The sequence below is a fragment of the Petromyzon marinus genome, chromosome 22 (genome assembly GCF_048934315.1).
Source record: "Petromyzon marinus isolate PM22_M1 ecotype Great Lakes invasive population chromosome 22, UKy_Petmar_22M1.pri1.0, whole genome shotgun sequence".
NCBI classification, from domain to species: domain Eukaryota; kingdom Metazoa; phylum Chordata; class Hyperoartia; order Petromyzontiformes; family Petromyzontidae; genus Petromyzon; species Petromyzon marinus.
Window position 1 is genome coordinate 13,650,166 of NC_133688.1, and position 20,220 is coordinate 13,670,385.

At 44.2% G+C, this 20,220-nt stretch overlaps 2 protein-coding genes across 3 annotated transcripts in view; both read left to right on the plus strand.

Moving 5' to 3' along the window:
* The first annotated feature begins 2,633 nt into the window (after positions 1–2,633).
* On the plus strand, positions 2,634–20,109 carry TMCO1 (transmembrane and coiled-coil domains 1). Of its 2 annotated transcripts, XM_032958987.2 has the most exons (7): positions 2,652–2,895; positions 12,347–12,424; positions 13,348–13,407; positions 14,248–14,294; positions 15,087–15,154; positions 16,467–16,611; positions 19,283–20,109. In XM_032958987.2, the coding sequence occupies exons 1-7, from the start codon at positions 2,826–2,828 to the stop codon at positions 19,379–19,381; spliced, it is 567 nt and encodes a 188-aa protein (XP_032814878.1). In that variant the 5' UTR covers positions 2,652–2,825; the 3' UTR covers positions 19,382–20,109. The 2 variants fall into 2 exon arrangements, with proteins under 2 accessions (XP_032814880.1, XP_032814878.1); XM_032958989.2 differs by lacking the exon at positions 16,467–16,611 and having other exon boundaries at positions 2,634–2,895.
* The window catches only part of LOC142925636 (uncharacterized), a 139,963-nt gene continuing 136,360 nt past the window's right edge, over positions 16,618–20,220 (plus strand). The window contains exon 1 of the mRNA XM_076068734.1: positions 16,618–17,364. The gene's annotated coding sequence lies outside the window, so the exon portion shown is untranslated. The remainder of the gene's footprint in view (positions 17,365–20,220) is intronic.

A 20,220-nucleotide genomic window follows, 5' to 3' on the forward strand; every position in this document is an offset into this window, starting at 1 on the left:
CCCCTGGGTTGGTGGTTAACCCCTGGGTTGGTGGTTGGTGGTTAATCCCTGGGTTGGTGGTGGTTGGTGGTTAACCCCTGGGTTGGTGGTGGTTGGTGGTTAACCCCTGGGTTGGTGGTGGTGGTTAACCCCAGGGTTGGTGGTGGTTGGTGGTTAACCCCTGGGTTGGTGGTTGGTGGTTAACCCCTGGGTTGGTGGTGGTTAACCCCTGGGTTGGTGGTTAATTCCTGGGTTGGTGGTGGTTGGTGGTTAACCCCTGGGTTGGTGGTGGTTGGTGGTTAACCCCTGGGTTGGTGGTGGTTAACCCCTGGGTTGGTGGTTAACCCCTGGGTTGGTGGTTGGTGGTTAACCCCAGGGTTGGTGGTTGGTGGTTAACCCCAGGGTTGGTGGTGGTGGTTAACCCCTGGGTTGGTGGTGGTTGGTGGTTAACCCCTGGGTTGGTGGTGGCGGTTAACCCCAGGGTTGGTAGTGGTTAGTGGTTAACCCCTGGGTTGGTGGTTGGTGGTTAACCCCTGGGTTGGTGGTTGGTGGTTAACCCCTGGGTTGGTGGTGGCGGTTGACCCCTGGGTTGGTGGTGGTTGGTGGTTGACCCCTGAGCTGTTGGTGGCGGTTAACGGGCGCTACGGATCCGAGTTCGATTCCCACTCACGGGGCCCACCCACCAACACCGGTGACGAATTAATCCGAAGCCCCTGGGGGGCCTCCCGCCCTCGAAAGGTCGCCTCGACCCTCCCTCGAATGTTTTAGTTTATTTATTTATATATTTGGTATAGCCCTGTGAGCCATTCGGCTCTTGAATCGGGTGCAACCACAACACACAAAAACACGAACAAGAAAACATCTTAAAGTGAGTATGTGACTGTGCAAACAAAAAATCCATGAATAAAATAGCAAACTATTCCTGAAAAAGCACCGTACACCAACGCTGTGTGCAAAAATCCCAACCACAAGAAAAACTTAGATCAAGGCCATCAGTCTAACTCCGTACTACAAACAAACATGTCCAAACCAAAAAAACGTTTTCGAAATCACCAAAAAATAAAGCCATAATTGCAATGTAACAGTGATCATAGGGACTGTGACCTATTTTTTTTTAACAATAAACTACATAAATAACACGTAACACCAAACCCTAGAGCCATAGCTGGCTGCATGAGTTATTCCACAACAACAGAAGCATCAGTCGGAGCATCAAATTTTTCAATGCACCTTTAAGATCAGCACGCTAAATCAAAATACAGATAATACTTTGCAGCGTCATCCGGAGCGAAACATTTTATTACACACACACTACACAACTAGACACACACTACACACACACTACACTACACACACTACACTCACTACACACTACACATACACACTACACTCACTACACACACGACACACAATCACTACACACTCACCACACGCTCACTACACACTCAATGCACACACACTGCACACACACTACACATTTACTACACACACACTACATAACTAGACACACTCACTAGACACACACTCGACGGGATGACGATTCAATGGAACGAGCAGCCGGTTTCGGGGCTGTTTAAACTTCGCCACTGGGGGGGGGGGGGGGGGGGAGACAAAGGCGGCCGGTGCGTGGAGCTGGGCACACAACACCCCCACCCCCCACTCGTGTGCCACAGTGCCAGCACCTTCCTAGGTGCTGGCACTCGCTAACAGCACTTGCCTCAACAGTCTGTTGGGGGGGGTGGGGGGTGTGAAGGGGGTGTGAAGGGGATGTGAAGGGGGGGTGTGAAGGGGGGGTGTGAAGGGGGGGGGTGTGAAGGGGTGGTGGGGGGGTGTGAAGGGGGGGGTGTGAAGGGGTGGTGGGGGGGTGTGAAGGGGGGGGGGTGCAGAGGGGGTGTGAAGGGGGGTGAAGGAGGGTGTGAAGGGGGGGTGTGAAGGGGGGGGTGTGAAGGGGGGGGTGTGAAGGGGGTGTGAAGGGGGGGGGTGTGAAGGGGATGTAAAGGGGGTGTGAAGGGGGGGTGTGAAGGGGGGGGTGTGAAGGGGTGGTGGGGGGGTGTGAAGGGGGGGGGTGCAGAGGGGGCGTGAAGGGGGGTGAAGGAGGGTGTGAAGGGGGGGGTGAAGGGGGGGGGGTGTGAAGGGGGGGTGTGAAGGGGTGGATGTGAAGGGGGGGGTGTGAAGGGGGGGGTGTGAAGGGGGGGGTGTGAAGGGGGGGTGTGAAGGGGGAGGTGTGAAGGGGGGGTGTGAAGGGGGGGGTGTGAAGGGGGGTGTGAAGGGGGGGGATGTGAAGGGGGGGGATGTGAAGGGGGGGGATGTGAAGGGGGGGGATGTGAAGGGGGGGGGTCGCGCGCTCCGTCCACTCAGGCGGGTAGTTTCCCTCACCAAGATGGTCGCTCGGGCGGCTTCAGCCGTGCGCTCACAGCGCGACTCTCGCTCGCACGAACTCTCGCAGGGACCCCGCGGGGCCCGCCGCCGTAGTCGCCCGAGGATCTTTGCGCCATCCTCGCACCGCGTTTTTCTTTTTTTTTCCTTCCTGCCGCGGCCTTCGCTCGGCATTAAAACGTCTCGGGCGCTTCGACGTCGCCGTCTCGCCGCCTCGCTATGTCGACTAAATTGAGGGGGTTGGGGGTGGAGGAGAACGACGAGCGAACGAAGGAGCAGGCGGGCGCCGCGGACAGCTCGACCGCGGCTTCATATTCAAGGGACCGGCAAAGATTTCCCTTTTTCCCTGTTCGCCTCGCTGAGGGGTCGGCCCGCGGCGAGGCTCCCTATCCGCCCTCCTCATCCTCCTCCTCGTCGTCGTCGATCAATTGAACACGACGACGACGACGAACAAACAACAAAGCGAAATCATGTCCACCATGTTCGCCGACACGATACTCATCGTGTTCATCTCTGTCTGCACTGCCTTGCTGGCCGAAGGTGAGCGACCGAAGACGAACCACCATTGCGTTTAGGCCTGACCCCTTCCCTCCCCACTCAAATGTTCCTCGCAAAGTAAAACAGCCGCCTTTGGTCAATCTACTGCTGGATGGGTCGCAGCGGCTGCGGGGTTTTGTGCGAGGTCGTTTCGCCAGACTTTAACCGCGCTCGTTTTCTGTGTTGTGTGTTGTGGTAAGAGTCGTGCAAGGAAGAGCAAACATGGACTGCCTATCTCCACGATTCTCTCTCGCTCTCTCTCTCTCCCGTCACGTTCTTTCGTCGCTAATTTATCAACTTATCTTACACAAGCGTTCGTTAATGCTGACCGGGGCTGCTTCTATAGCTTCGTGGACTGTTTTGTGGTGCCCCTTGCGTTGTTGTGTTTGTTGTGTGCCTGTGTGTGTGTGTGACATGGCGCTGACGCAACCGATCTTCAACGAGACCGCCAGGCCCATTTAGGCCTCGACCATGAAGGTCGCTCGCTATCTTCACTGTCGATGATTAAAAGTCGGCACCACCACCACAAACCACCCCCACTCCCCTCCGTGCATGCGAGACAACGCGACCCGTAAATGGTTATCGTAACGCGGCTTACTTGACGAGGTAATGGGCGAGTATTGGGAGGGCTTTTTTGTGTTGTGTCATGTTGGGTGACCCAGAGTTACCCCTTGCGAACGAGATACCACGGCGTGCCTCGGATGATTTCTCGTGTGAAGTCTCACCTGGTTTCAACAAAATGAACTCGCGCTCGAAGAGTTAATTCTCATGGAGATAAAAAAACCGGCCGAGACTACTGCCCAGACAGATTGGCGGCGAGAAAATCAGTCTTAGATCCAGCTGTCATTAACCACCCCGTAACCCGGATCCTACGCCTAAACTAAGCCTCTTAACAAAAGGTAACTTGTGAAGCAATTATAGGTTTTACCCTTTCTGACAACCCTTACTAGTTGGCCGTGTTGGGTGGTGGCGGGTTTTAACGACATTGATGCGATTTAACCCCCCCCCCCCCCAATAAACTCTTTATTAAGGTGTTAAGATGTTCATACACCAAATATAAACCTTTTGCAAGGAATCGTATCTTCATTAACCACATACAGTACTTGTGGTGAACAGACAAACAAACATGTTCTGATAATGTACATCATTAGACCTCCTTTGCCAGTACCAAAATGTAATAATAGGGGTTTTCCCCTTTTTTTTTCTGGCATCAAAACTGAATCCTTTTTTTACAAGGATTCATGTCTGCATTAACCACAATACCTGCAAAATGCAAACAAAAAACATACTATGATAATATATGCATTGTCCTTGAAAATGATTGGTCCACACCAAGGTACGGCTTTCTTTTGAGCCTCGTCCCAATTGGTGCTCGACCAAACGGACTCCCCCTCCTCAGTGTCCCGACCCTGCCAGCCGAGATGGGCCCTCTCTGGCTGCCACGATCCAAGCAGCCTCATCACGGCCTCCTGACGTATAGCTTGATTAAACACTTTCAATGACTATCGCATGTTGGAAGGCGTTACAAAATCCATGCCAGATTATTTTTTTCTTCTTCCGTCATCATCCTTTAGACACAATGTGTTTGGTAAATTTCCCGGCCAGGAAACGTTGGAATAAAGATTACACAATTAAAAAAATATTTACTTGGCGAATGTTTGTGTGTGTGTGTGCGCGCGCGCCCTGGCTGCTTTGCAGCACGTGGCCGTGAACTTGCCACGTTTTAAAGAGCCACTGAGCTCCGAGGTAAAAATAATGTTGCAATTGACAGTTCATGACGCATGTTGACGTGTTTATAGCGTGAGAGGCCGCACCAAACACACACAATAATATGCAAATACACAAAGACATGGCACCTACAAATATACACAAACACTGCACTTACAATTATACATACACAATCACACTACGCGTACAAATACATGTACATAGTCGCACGTACACAGTCCGTGTCTGCGAACTCACTACGAATTTCCGTAGCGTACACAAATATTTTTGACAGTTGATTTTAAAATGCCATTCACAACAAGAACTTTTACCACAAAACTTTCACACGTGAAGTTAGGCTACCGTGTGCAGCTTTTTGGACAGAGAGTCAACAATTTCACAAGCTATGCTTCTGTCGTATGGCGTTTGAGAAAAAAAAACCCAACAGGCTTCAATTGTATTTTTTTTATTTTATAAGCCGTTCCACGGCATCCACGGTAACTGAGTGGCGGTCAGTCTGCTTATTCCACCAGAATATCCGTGTTGCGTTGGGTGATGTGTTGTGTCAGTGATATTCTTGGTGGTTTGCCACCTCGCTTCATTTGCAATTTGGCGAATTCCTTGATCTTCCATTGATGGAGGAAATATCCACAGCGTCTTCCATGTGTTGTTTGGACACGCTTAAAGAGCGGCCCACTGTCAGAGTGGAGGGAAACCAAGACAGGTCCTTTGTCGGGTCTTCAACAAAGTTATTGACAAGCCAGTTACTATGAGTTTTTAGAACTGCTTTTTGTGGTTAGTTTGTTGACCTTCCCCCCGCACCTCCGATTAGCACGGTTGGCTACATACGGTGCGAAAGAAGTTCAACATATACATAGTTTCATTAACAAAAAACGCTCAATCTTGCCTTCATGTCCTTGAGTTCAAACTGCATTTAATTTCAAGTCTAAGTTACATTGCCGCTCATGTATTTATTTTAGAACCATTCCACCGCAACGTGGTGTTTTCATTTGCATGAATTTTGGCGTTTTACAGAAGGTTACTTATTATCTTCGCTGGCGGTGAATAACTGGTTACAGTATTAACAGCCAGAGAAGATGAGGCTGCGTTCAACTCTTGGCCACGTCACAGATAACTCGATGTGTGTTTCCTTTTATCTCTACATGGCACGTGTACGGTCCATAGAACATAAAAAAATGTGTTCAGGTTGGCCTCCAGTACTCTTTGGTTCTTTCGGTAAAGTCACGTAGGTAGAAATAAAATCCTTGTGTGGCGATTGAAACGTCGTGATTTTTTTTTTCTACCTATGTGACTTTACTGAAAGAACCAAAGAGTGGATTCCTGCAGTCACGAAAGCTTCAAATCAAGATTGAACTCCAGTGTTAATGCAAGCCTTTCATTGAGAAAGCTTGCTGACTTTACTTTGTGAAGTTTGTAACAACGTTTAGAGGGACTTTTGCAAAGAAGTTCCTGCATTTGAGGGAATGTCATTAGTTTGGGCAATCTGGTATCCAAGGGATGTGTTGAGACTAATGGATATGGTCATTTGTGTAATGTGCATTAAACTGCTGCCACGTGAACATTGAATGTTACGAATGCCAATGCTCTTGTGCGCTTGACACTTCCCAGAAGGAAATCACTCCGCAATATCCTGGTACGAGCATGTTCATAGCTGGCCATTTGGCTCGGCAGTAGAGTGACCAGCTTACACGTCTGAAAGTTGTAGTAAGTTCTATTCCTGGTTAGAGGTTATTAGCTCAGCCCATCTAATCTGGGTCAATAAAATGAGTGCCACTTTGGGGGGTATCAACATTGTTGTCGTATGGATATATATACTTACCCCTGTCACTGGCTCGAGGTTATAAACAGGAGATGAACAATGCCTTGATGCTCATTGCCGCAGGAAATCGCATTGACTACGGTTTAAATAAAGTCTTTAAAAAAAATCTAACCACTGTAAATCCTGTTTTCCTTATTTTCACCGGCCGTTTGTTCGCACGTGCATGACACAAACTTGCACACGCACGTGAATATTTGACGCTCAATGATATGTTGAGAACACTCGATGGCTCATCTCCAGCTGGCAGCACAGCTGCTGTTCTGGCAGATACGGACACGGTCGGTGACATTGGGAGCCCGCCAGTGATGGAAGGGATGGGGGCGGATGCGTTTTCTTGCAGAGCCTCCCACGGCACCTGCTGAAAAGCAACGTGTCACCGATACAGTGCAAATTGCAGTGTTACGGTGATAATGCGAATAATCATAGCTGCTGACGGTCGCTTAATTAACATTCCTGGCTGGATCCATCTTAAGCTTCGGAGTGATTACCGTGCCCCCATCGTCGGAGATTGTCACGTAAAAAAATGATTATATTACATCTGCTGCAGTGAATGCCCCTTGTCACTTTTTAAAAGCAATATTTTAATAATATAACCGGTGAATCCGCTTTCACAGGGAAATAGTGGAAAAAAAGTTTAGACAAAGCAGTGAAGTCACTTTGTCATTGGCAATTCACTCGCAAGATTGGGTAGCTATAAATGTTTTTGGCTCGGAAGTAAATGTGCAAATGTTGCAATTTATTCATTCAATTACATGAGCTTGCTTGTTGAACCAATGCTGCCGAAAGGCCTTGTGGCTGATGGGATGTGAAATAAGTATATTTGTTTTTTTAAGTGGAGAACACACATTTGAAGAAGGCATATTGTCTGCATATTTATTTTGTTACTTAGCTTTGGGGGCTCGTGTTACAGTTTTATTGCTGGTTCAGTTTTTTTGTACTTTTGACTAACTAAATTTATCCAGGTGTTATACAATATAATCCCTGTTTATCCACTCTTCCTAATGCCATGCCCACAGATCACTCTGTAGACCTTCCTATTGTCACCACACTTCCATTCTCCCCGTTGCGTGGATAAGAGGCGTAAACTCCCAGCAGTAACCTGGTAGTCTTAGCACATATCCGGCTTATAATGCGGATTTGCCTTGACCCAGAAGTGGCCCAAGAATGTCGTTCGTCCTCTTAGAGACGCCCAAGCACAGATAAGAGTAAGGGACCCGGAGGCGATGGCAGACATATCCTGTCATCCGCACACCTCCGCACGGATAAGAGGAGTACAATGCGTGCATAAACGTGTATAATTGTATCTGCCCATAGCGCCGCCATGTCAGAGCAGATAAGAGCAACGTAGCAGCGGTTAGCGCACTCTGCTACCGACCCAGGGACCTGAGATTAATTCCAGCGTGGAGTAAGTATCAGTGGTGAGTGATATATATAAACATACGTACCCTAATGTATCCTCTCCGCCCCCTTTACCAGCCAATACTAACCAGGTTGGTGAAGTATGGTTAAACAACCTCTACAACTCACATGGTGTGGGGATGCCTTTGGCACAAGGGATTGACAAAGGGCTGTAAGTTAATATTTATTATAATCGGTAGTCTTTCCTGCCATCAAACAAAACTGACACTCATTCAGCCAATCGGCAGGCACGGTTGTCAAGCGTATTTAGCGCTCATTGAAAAACTCCAGCGTGTGGTTCTATTGCCAAGTGGAGCTTTTCCATTTGGTAGGGAATAAATCGTTGACGATAAGCTGGTCTTTCTGATAAATGAATAAAACTAGTTTTATTTTTACCCGAAGTGTTTTTATTGTCATTAAGTTATCCAGCAGCATATGACATGTAGGGGCAACAGGGTGGCATAATCGGTAGTGGTAAAACTTTTGCCCCCCAGCATTAAGGCCCTGAGTTCGATTCTTGACTCGGCCACCTTTCTGTGTGGAGTTTGTATGTTCTTCCTCCTGGTCTATATGGGTTTCCTCCGGGTTCTCCAATTTTCCCCGGTATCAAAAAAATTCAAATAAACCATGTAACTGGTATTGGCCTGACATCCCAGTGCTTAAAAAATACTTGCTAATTACTCAATTGGGATTAGACAAATATTGTCCGCCTCTCGATTGTGAAAACTTGGCAGGACCCTCCTGATAAAGAATCTTGAGACTCAGCGAGGCTTCCGTGGGTTAACAAGTGTAAGAATTGGCAGCAGAAGTTGCACATAGTAACGTTGCAACAAGGATGTACGTACAAGTAAAAAACTTTGAAGGAAGTAGATCGTTTGTAGATGTAGGAAAGTATTTTTCGGGCTTTCGTGTTAGGAATGAGTCATTTGTAATGCTTCATAATTCCGATGCAGTTCCTGGGACCTTGTAATTAAATGCATTTCTCTTGTTAGGTGTGTTTGACAGCTTTGACCTATTTACCAACTGCTGAGTGAAAGTGTTCAATTTTGAGCCATCGTTGGAACCTGTGCAGAGACGTAAACACCCCTTGTCTTTTGTCAACGTGACACTTTTTTTGCTGATTGGCCGTGTCGGGTGGTGGAGGGTTACGACACATAAATAACGCGATCTAACCCAAAAACCTTTGTTATGAATAATATTGGTCGCGAAAGCCTACGTGTTAAACCCCTTGGGGAGTGTCAGATTTCTTGGGTGTGTATTTAGGTCATTCAAGGCTAAGAGAACCAAGCAGCAACATGACGTGAGTTTGCCGGAGGATGCATCTCAATGACAGTGGTGGACTCGTCCAGGCAAGCCCTATGAGAAAGGATAGTAAATTTTCTGTATGTAGGAGAGATATCTTAACCTGGTTGGGCGATGGGAATACAATACCCTGCTTCTTCATGTATGTCAACAGTTATAAACAATTATTTGTTTTTGATGTAGCACGTTGTACGGCAGGACGTCAGTCAGATTTTCTCATCGCATTTCATCTCAAACATTGAAAAGGCCGCCCAAGGTTGTAAGGTGCCCTGTGTGACACAAGGCACCTGCACTGCAAGCAGGCATTCGTCTGATGATTTCTACGCGTAATTACATGCATAGTTTTGGTAGTTTTGGTATAATTTTCGAATTCGGAAATATGAGGACCATGAAACCAGCACACAATTGCCTACTCATTTCGAATGGCGTCTTTAATGTCCACTGTGAAGTAGACGGAGGGTATATATTTTAAACAATGGCCTATTTTTATTTTACCAGATAAGGTAAGGCCCACTGAGCTATATAGCTATTTTTCAGAAGTGACCTGGCCACAAATGATAACCCAATGAAGTGGCTTATCATGCATAAATTTATAGCAGCCAAATACTCTTAAACACATTTATGAATGTAGAGGGAAAAACCAGAGGACCCGGAGAAAAAAAAATCCACGCAAGCTCGGGGAGAGAGACATCCAAACTCCAAATATACAATGTCAGGGTCTGAATCAAAACCCACGACCTCCTGGATACCAGGCAAGGTAGTTAACATCTCGCCACCGCGGCACCCTTACATTACACCATGCAGTAATAACCGGGGTGGCCTTGCCAGATTCGAATTCACGAAACCCCCTCTGCAACAAGTGGCGATTAGCGGCCACCGCTCGGCCACGCCTGCCGCCTCGGTTAATGATGCGCTACAACCTACAGGGGATAAAAAAAAAAATTACTACGTAAATTTGCAGTCAATCTTTAAAAAATATCTAATGCCTTTTTTTTATCTGTGTATATGGAGCATATGCAGATGCTATAGTTGGATGTAGCTGTATTTAGGCATCAAGTTAAGAGTTTGGGTTTTTTTAAGCCAGCCCACAAATCAGTAGTACAAAAATAAAAATGGAGAAAAAAGTCCATTCATGCCAACTAGGGTTTTTTTTATATCGCTTAATCAATATAAGTTAGTTTCCCTGAGCTTAATTACATGCACCAAATGCACATATTTCATAAATGTATTATGGGACTTGCATACTGCGGTGCTTTTAAAATGTACTGCATGAAGCCCGCTATTCACAAGTTGAGCAATTCCACAGTTTGAAAGTTGAATGACCAAATGAGTCACTGGTCATTTGGTGCCGAAGAATTAGAATTTGTCATGCGCTGTGAAAGTAATGGACAAGCGTTTTGATAGAAAAAAAACACAATTATCCCTTTGTCTCTACAAGTCTCTACAGTCAGTACTGAACTATAAATCCCCGGCTAAAAGAATGTCATTGTCTCAGCGTAAATCACTTGGCTTTACCATTCAGAAAACCAAACAGGCCTAATGAAGCATCCAGTGCTTTGGTGCCCGGGCGCTTTTGTTTTACCAAGAGAAAAAGGTGTTAATTATAAAATGTATGCAAAGTAGGTTTGCTTTGGAAGGGTTTTTTTCTGCATTAAGTATACAATATCATGGGACCTCCTTTGCCAGTACCAAAATATGAGAATAGGTTTTCCCCTTTTCTCTGGCAACAAAACAGTCGTGTTAAGATGTTAAAACACCAAACTGAAGCCTTTTACAAGGAATCATTTCTGCATTAACCACAAAACTTGTGGTCAGAATGCAAACAAAAAACATACTCTGATAATATATGCATTGTCTTTGAAACTAATTGGTCCACACCAGAGACAGCTTTCTTTTGAGCCTCGTCTCAAACGCCTTTTGGCATCCTCTGGTCTAATACCATTTGAGACTAGGCTCAAAAGAAAGCTGTCCGCGGTGTGGACCAATCAGTTTAAAAGACAATGCATCATATTATCAGTGTTTTTTTGTTTGCATTCTGACCACAAGTATGGTTAATGCAGACATTATTCCTTGTCAAAGGTTTTAGTTTGGTGTTTTAACATCTTAACACCTGATTTAAAGCTTTCGTGACTGCATAAAAATATAAAAAAAATTTTTTTATTATTTTATTGTTTCCCTTCTACGTGACTTTACCGAAAGAACCAAGAATATCTTAACACCTGTTTTGTTGCCAGAAAAAAGGGGAAAATCTATTCTCATAATTATACAATAATTAAATAATTGGGGTTTTTTTTTTTGCTGTGACCTTGTAAGTCACGCCAGGACCAGCACACGGGGGCTTATCGGACATTGATTTATCCACAGGAGATACTATTTTACAGCTAACAGGGTGGTTTCGTTTTTATTTAGTTTCAGAGACAGTGATGTGTGGCGACTTTCATCATCGATTTGCTTCATGCGTCTGGTGCCCTTTTGTCCAAGTACAGTACATAGATTTTTGCAGTCTTACAAACAGAAAAATTTCTCGCGATGAAATAGAAATGGAGTTAACGTGGCGATGGCCTTCATTCAGTTTTGTCGCTCACGCTGTGGAATGTTTTTGTTTCCAGATTTTTTTCACGCGAAATACACAGTACTCACAACTGTAACAAGCACGTACATTCTATCTCTTATGCTGCGCAAAATAAATAGCAATCATACAAAACAATAATAAATCAAAACAAATAATAACAGTGTACCGTGGCTTGTTGAACCACTTAGACTTTCTCAGACATTGCCCACAAATGTGAAAATATTTGCGTGGAATGTTGGTTCAACGATCATTTTGTTGCATGCTGATGGTTTCATCGTCATCGGTCCATCAAGCCCTGTTTTTTTATAACCCCACGTAGTATAAGCTTTGTTTTTAATGGGAAAGCTTTTTAAACAAAACAGGAATGATAATTGATGAACACGGGATTCGTTGAAAAATTACAGAAATGGCGAACGTTTTGTCCAATTAGATTGAAGGTATCTGTAACACTGATTACATATCATAACTTTTAGTCGAGTCTGATTGCGTGTGTGAATGTCACCAGTTGTTGCTTAATCCTCTGCGAAGTCAAATTAATAAAAGTTCCATTTTTTATATTTTATTATTTTGTTGTTTCCCTTCAACGTGACTTTACCGAAAGAACTAAGAATATGACCATGGTTTCTTTCACGCAGGAATCACCTGGGCCCTCGTGTACAGGACAGAGAAGTACAAGAAGCTAAAAGCAGAGGTGGAGAAACAAAGCAAAAAATGTGAGTACACTGGCAGCCATGCATCAGTTTACACGCTGGGGGGCGTTCGTGGTGGAATGACAATTACAGTACAAGTAGCATAAACGATCGCGCAAACTCTGGTAGTCCACGCAATGGATTTTGACGAGCCATCGGATGCACTTTTTGCGGCTGTCTGGATTGCTCTTCCTACCGATGTTAAGAAGCCACTGGGAGGCTATGATCTTTTAAATCTAGATTGAAAACTAATTTGTTTAGAACTGCTTTTTGTGTTTAGTTTGTTGTCCTTGCCTGCACCTCTGATTAGTGCGGTTGGCTACGTATAGTGCGAAATAAGTTCAACATAATTCTAAAGAACATGTTTAAAGTAGGACATTATAGTGTTAGTGTCTCCATAACATTAGAAAATTGGCCACAAGTTGGCTATGATTATACATAGCAATCATAACGCACTGACTGCAAAAACTTGGCAGGAGCTTACTGAAAACGAGTCATGAAACTTTGTGAGACTTGTCTGGATTAACAGGCATAATAATGATGATGATGAATATAAAATGACTGTCTACCGTTAAATATACATTTGGCAAAGTTGTACACCCCAGTATATAGAGCTGGAGGTATTTTTAAGCCAACACTGTTGCAATACAATTTAAATTAAGATGCGACCACATCCCAAGATGCTGTACATGAAGTAAGGCATACGCATTAGGAGATCGTAGGCAGGAAGGGAAATGTTATTTTAATGGAGAGACTAAAATTTAGTGAGGGAAAAGTAGGTGGGAGAATAACATTTTTAGTACTGAATAAATCACTATTGTAAGCATCACATTGTGTGTATTGTGGTGATGATGGGGTTATTTGTTTAAATGCCTGTGGGTTTTGATTAATTATCTGCACCCCGCCACCCCATGACAACGATTGTACTTTGTTCCATTTTTTGTCAGTGGAGAAGCGGAAAGAGACGATAACGGAGTCAGCGGGAAAACAGCAGAAGAAGAAAATTGGTGCGTATGACAACTTGCATCTCGAGCACCAATCGGAGAGCTCCACTGGGCGGCCTGGCAGCCACTCACGAGGGTTACTGATTAGATAATTATTATAAACCACTCGCGCAGTGCGAAGTACTTAGGCCCTTTGTCAGGCCACTGCCGGTTGAAGACCTTTTCACGCCATTCTTGGTGGTCACGGCGGTTGTTTGACCTAACATTTATTTTCCAACATTGTAATGTTTTTTTTATTCTAACAAAGATCCATGTCGACATGAAATTTGCTGATTGAGTAAGGAAAAGTAGCTTTTATTAAAATTTAATTAGATTTCTTACACTTGAACAATATGTCTGAGTTGGGTTTTTTTTACCTACTAACTTCCTGGATATTTGTTATAGTAGCGGCACAGAGATGCAGTACAACAAATGTGATTTATCTCATCTCTGGAGGAGTACCATCTCATGTTAACATAGGCACGTGTTTATTCACTAATGTTTGCCTTGAGTGAAGTCAATTTTAATTTTACTTAAATACGAGGCGGCTAAAAACGAGGCGCGGGCACTTTTCATACACAAAGTGCCTAACATTTGCCTTTGAAAACAATAGACAAAACCAAATGAGCTACAACAAACATTTCCCTCTGTGTACATGCCAAGCCTAATCTGTATTTGAAAATGTCGGTCCTGTGCTTTTTTTTTTTTCTGTGGGTTCCCTTTTCACATCCATGCACACTTAGTTGCCTCTCTGTGTGCTAACATCATGTGACCCATGTGAACGCGACACTGGTCAGTACTTCCAAGAACATCTGAATGCTGCTCTATAAACGGCTGTTCATTAACCCTGGGTGCGTTGTGCAGAAAGGGAAGAAGAGAAACTCAAGAACAACAATCGGGATCTTTCCATGGTAATCCATCGGCCCCATTCACCTCCGGCCGCATTGCACAATGTTAATTTCTCTTTTTGAAACCGTGAAGTTGACATTTTTTTAGGGCGTCAAGGGAAAATGTAAGCGTGCAAGTGTCTACACAGAATGCAACTTGTGTGAAAGCTGCTCAGGCCTTGTTTGGTATATTGTAAATAAAAAAACATAGTGCAGTCTGTTCTCCTATAACGCGTTTCTGAAGAACACCGCGGTATAATAAATCATATATAACATAGGGTAAAGCACAATCCGCAATAACACTTGAGATGCATACGCAGGCTGAACAAAAGACTGAGGTGCGTGTGCAGCGTCCAACAGCAATCCCGCCTTGTGTGATGCTACGCCGAGGCATCCGTAGAACTGCTTATTCCTAGTTCTGTTCACTCGATCGTATTATATCCAATTTGCATCCTCATAAAAAAAGGTGCTTTCGAATACATTCATCACGTTATGTCCAATTCGTGTTATGAAAACACGCGTTATAGGAGAAGACTCTATTTTTAGGTCAACATTACTGGCTGTTACACTGCAGACTATCAAACAGTGCTTACTTAAGGGAAATGCCACTGTGGTGGCTTCTGTACATTTTAAGCTTAATGTCTTGATACTCGCAAAGACACATTTTTAATCGATTAAACGTCGCAACTGTGAGCTCATAAAGGTTCTAGAAATTGACGGTTTTAAATTCAGGCGGTGAGAATATTTTCAGCGGCTGTGATGAACACTGCAAAGCGGCTCAAATCTGGCGTCACGTGAAGGCGTTTGCCCCTGCAGGTTCGCATGAAGTCTATGCTTGCCATTGGATTCTGCTTCACAGCGCTCATGGGCATGTTCAACTCCATGTAAGTGGTTTTGAGTTACTTGAGCTTCTATTAATATCAGCAGGCCCACCCTGCCAATGGGACTCAAAGTTGAAATCGGTCCCAAAGCTTGCACAGTTTAAACAAATGCACATGTACGGCGCTTTCATCAATCCACTGCGTGCCGTGCGGGTCGTGAGGGCCGTTTGATCACACTTCACCACTCCGGTCAGTGAAGGTTGGGGAAGGAAAAGAGCAAAGAATTCGAAGCATTAACGAATTTTGCTGCACTGCTGCCCACTACGTAGCTCTGCCGCCCTATGACCAAAACCTTTTTGTTTCAGGTGGTTTCTCATCCACGCACAATGCAGGCTCAACTCTGCTTAGCTTATTATAATTTACAAGATTATGTGCATTTTGGCTGATTTGGCCACGGGCATTTAAAACAAATTGCTGCTGAAAAACTTTGGTCCAGACGCCAAAAACGCCGATGGAACTATTTTTTATTTTATGGGCATAGGATACCCTTGTATTATTTATGATTTCATCTTTTAGCTTTTATTTGTAAATGAACATGGGATAATCCCAAAGATGACATCATAAGTTGCCATGGTCAAAGAAATGCCTCAGTGGAACTCTTCATTAACAGGACACTTGCTGACATCAACGAGTATGGGGTAGAGAGGTGAGGCTTTCCTATTTAAAAGTTGTAAAAACATATCAGGGCACTGAGATGAAGGTCTGTATACTAAAAAAGATAAGGGTGTGTTTCACTTGTTGGCTATACTGAGAAGGAGCGGTCTGCCAGGCTTTCGGGCTCCTCACCAAAGTGTGAATCTGTATATATGTTGAACGTCTTTCGCACCGTACGTAGCCAACCAATGCTATTATCACCTACAGGCCTTAGCAGTTTTGCCCTGTCGTTTATAGCTTCGTAGAAAATTGACACGTATTTCAAGTGCAGCTATGGTGGTTGGAGGCCCTTTGTGTATTTCACTTTCACATGTGCGCGTTTTGGAGCGCAGCTTTGTGGGGAGCGGGAGTGTACTGGTTAGCGCGCAGCGCTACGAGCCCAGCAACCCAAATTCGATTCCTGCTCACGGCCAAACACCAGTGACGATTTTCTGAACCGGTCCTGGGCCTCCCCTCGGTCGACTCGGGCCTCAAACGAGTACCTGGTGCAATGTGTAAACATTGCTACTTGGGGGACAAAGGTGGCCGGCCGGGTGTGGTGCTGGCCACCCACCCCCTCGTGTGCCGTGCTGGCCCCCATAGGTGCTACTCGCTAACAGCACTTGCCCCAGCAGTCTGTTACATGCTGAAGGGGGGGATCTTTGTCTTTGTTTGAGAGCAGCTTTGAGGGCCGCGTCGTGGCCAAGCTCCCGTTCGTGCCATTCTCGTGGCTACAGGGACTCTCCCACCGAAACCTCTTGGGAGAGGACTACACGGACTGCTCTTTCATCTTCCTCTACATCCTCTGCACCATGTCCATCCGCCAGGTTATTATTTTGAAACTTAAGTGTGTATAGAAGTTGGCGCACAATTCAAACACATCACGTTTTCAATAATTATATTTTTCAAAATCAAATGGAGACACGAGAAAGCGGACAAAGTTGACCAATTACTCGTACCCGTTACCTGTATATTGTATTCCTTCGCCCAAATGTGCCTCTTGGTTGAATGAAATTGTGTAGTGACCTCCCCAACCAGAGCTTCAGCCCTCAAAGCTCTCTCTTTAAATGTGGACTGCAGTCGTGTGGGAAGTAGAGAGCACCACTCTCCTAACGAGTCACTGGGACAAACCCCACATTGTCTTCTTTGCCGTTATTAGAATCCGGTAATGCGCTATGTCATATTCACTTCATTCTGGCTTACTACTGGAGGGGAGGCCTCCCATTTAAAATAGCGTTGCATCATATTACACCTACGCTGTGTTTACATGAAGATGTTTGAGACGTTCCTCAGCTCGGGGTACATTTTTCTTAGTGTAAGTTGAGTAACTTCTACTTGTCCAAATATAATTGTTTCTCGTCTTTATGAGAAACAATTACTTTTTATGAGAAGCAATTCGTGGACCTTGACTCATGCGCTGCTTTCACCTCGGCGTCTCCAAAAGAGCTGCAGGTGGAATTGGTCACCTGTAGCTCCGTTCGCAACAATATAAAAGACATTCTTTTTGCCATTGGGGGCCGTCCATAAATGACGTCACGCGATTTTGGACGATTTTTGACCCCCCCTTGATCTCCCCCCTCGTCACACGGCGTCACAAAAAGTCAGACCCCCCCTCAAATATGTCACAAAGCTCTGCCCCCCCCCCCAAAACCATATTTCCATTTTGAAAATAAAACATGCTTCAAATCGCTTTAAACTATTGTCATTGTAGTGCGTATTTATTGTGGCGCTGTACTCTGATGTTGTAGGAGTGTTGTTATAACAATTAGTGTTGTTATTCTTAGTTCTTTCGGTAAAGTAACGTTAAAGGGAAACAATAAAATAATAAAATATATATAAAACAATAAAAATTCTCACGACGTTTCGACCATAACACAAACGGTCGTCATCAGGTGTGTCGGTTTGTATAAATTTATTTATTTGTAAACGGTGTATTTATTTATAAAAACGTTTGCGCCACACGCAGCGATTTGGCAGTTTATTTAGAAGGACTAGTCCATCTATGTTCTGAAAAGAGGAGGGGGTAGACGAAAATTTTTAATGTATGCTGTCTGAAAGCCACTGTAAGCGTGAACAATCAATTAAGACCTGAAATGGTTTATCAAATCTTTCCAATGATTGCTAAGCCAGAATCCATCTTCTCGGTTGAAATTGTCTCTGTGCTTGTATATGTGGATAGCCTCATGAACGAATCTCTCATGGTAGCCAGATGGCTTACAAAGAACCTCTGTCTTGGAAAAGTCAATGTCATGTGAGCCTACTGAATTATAACAATGATCTGCCACGGCCGAGGTGTTGGTCCTACCGTGTTTAAGGTTTGCTTTGTGTTCACGAATGCGGTCCGAGACATGGCGTTTGGTTTCTCCAATGTAACTACTACCACAGAGGCAACTTAGTTTGTAGACACCAGGGTATTGTATGTCCGGAATCACATCTTTTACAGACGGAACCAGATCACGGATTTTATGTAATGTGTTGAAACGGACCTGGATCTTGTGTTTATTCAAGATTTTGGAGATCTTTTTTGTGATCCCCGCAATGTAGGGTAAAGTGATGGTTTTGAAAGGCTCCTCAAGAGGGTCCTTCTTCATGGTTTGAGTGATAGCTTTGCGGATTGTATAGTCGGAGTAACCATTAGCCTTAAGAGCTTGGTGTACATGCTTGAGTTCACTGCCTATGTGTTATATAAAACAATTTCTATTGTTTTATATATATTTTATTGTTTCCCTTCAACGTGGGTTTACCGAAAGAACTAAGAATATGAATTACTGCAGTCACGGAAGCTTTAAATCAAAATTAGTGTTGTTATAACAATTCTATATTTATTTAAAGTTGCGCATTTTTACGTGACGTCACATTTCTCAAACCCCCCCCCCCTCGTCACACATCGTCACAAATGTGTGACCCCCCCCCCCCCAGGTGCGTGACGTCATTTATGGACGGCCCCTTGCACAATTAGGGAATGGTATCGCAGCGTGACACTCATGACTCTAAACATGCAGTCCCCCATGCAAATGGCATCAGAATGAAACATTTGTACGGGAAAGTTTTTTCGGTGTATTAAAATGAAAGTTGCCACACTTGCCATGTTAATTCGAGTCACTTCCTGTTTCCCGAAACGGAACAGTTATCCTTGACAGCCCGTTCGTTGGTGTTGGTGGACAGTGGTTAACCAGTGAAGTGGTGCTCAACTGTTTATATTGACCAGCCGGGTGAAGTATAGTGAAATGTCCGAAATGGTTAAAAAGCATGGGAAGATCTTCATTCAGTAGTGGATTGACAATGGGCTCAATTATTTATCATGCAAAGAAATTGCCTGTTTCTGTTTCGTTCATCCACTGTGTTTGTGTCCACTCTACATATTGCCACAAGGTGGCAATATTGCAAGCATATGCAGAAAATGAATATACGCCTTTCTATTTCATTTGCCAGTATTGTTAATTTGAAAGAGTTTTGGATAATGATGATGGGGGTAATGCTTGCACTTCTCACCGCCAGAACATCCAGAAGCTGTTGGGACTGGCTCCTTCGCGTGCTGCCACCAAGCAAGCTGGAGGATTCCTGGGACCACCTCCTCAGGCTGGGAAATTTTCGTGAAAATCATGCCTGCATTTACGAGGACTGCCTAATGATGTTGTGAAGGAAAATACAAACTCTTTAAGATACGTGTACAGCAGTGGAAACTTGACATCATGCAACTGGGAAAGTCACCTGCATGTGACGCCCATCCTAAACTGCAGGGTGAAAGTTAGCCACTACAGAGATGTATCAGAAGGCTATAGACAGTTGTGTAAAATATTAAATGTATTGATAGGTCGTAATTGTATAAACAATATTGCTGTTCGATACACCAGATGCTGGCTCTTTGTAAGTCACTTAATTGCTGGGTTTGTATTCATTGTGAAGTTTAAATACAATCTTGAGCACCTTGAAATAAACATCATATTCCCAGGTGACTCTAACTTACACAACTATACATAATGCTCTCTTAGACTGATCCCCAATTACACGATTTATATACATGATTGAATAATTCATGAACATGACCAGATTTAGATATTTGGAGCAAAAAAGTGAATGTACTCAAACCAAACTTAAAATGTTTCTCCTTTCTGAAAAAATAGATAAGTACATTGAATTCTATTTAAATGTGAAATTAGTTAATTAACATGATTTGTTTTCCCAAACCTCTGAAAGAATGGGGGTTTCCCTTAAATGCTGCATTATGTAATTTTGTACTTGATAAAGTTCGTAACGTTCGTCACATCCGAATAATTGTTATGTTATGGCATACCGCAAAATAAACATCTTACATTTTTACTTTACAGTGAATTTTGCAATGTTTAATACAAGCGTGCTTTTTGTAAACACAACGGTTGTCGGGAGGTTAAAAACGAGCTTCACTGAACACTAAACCTTTTCAAATGTGCTTTGAC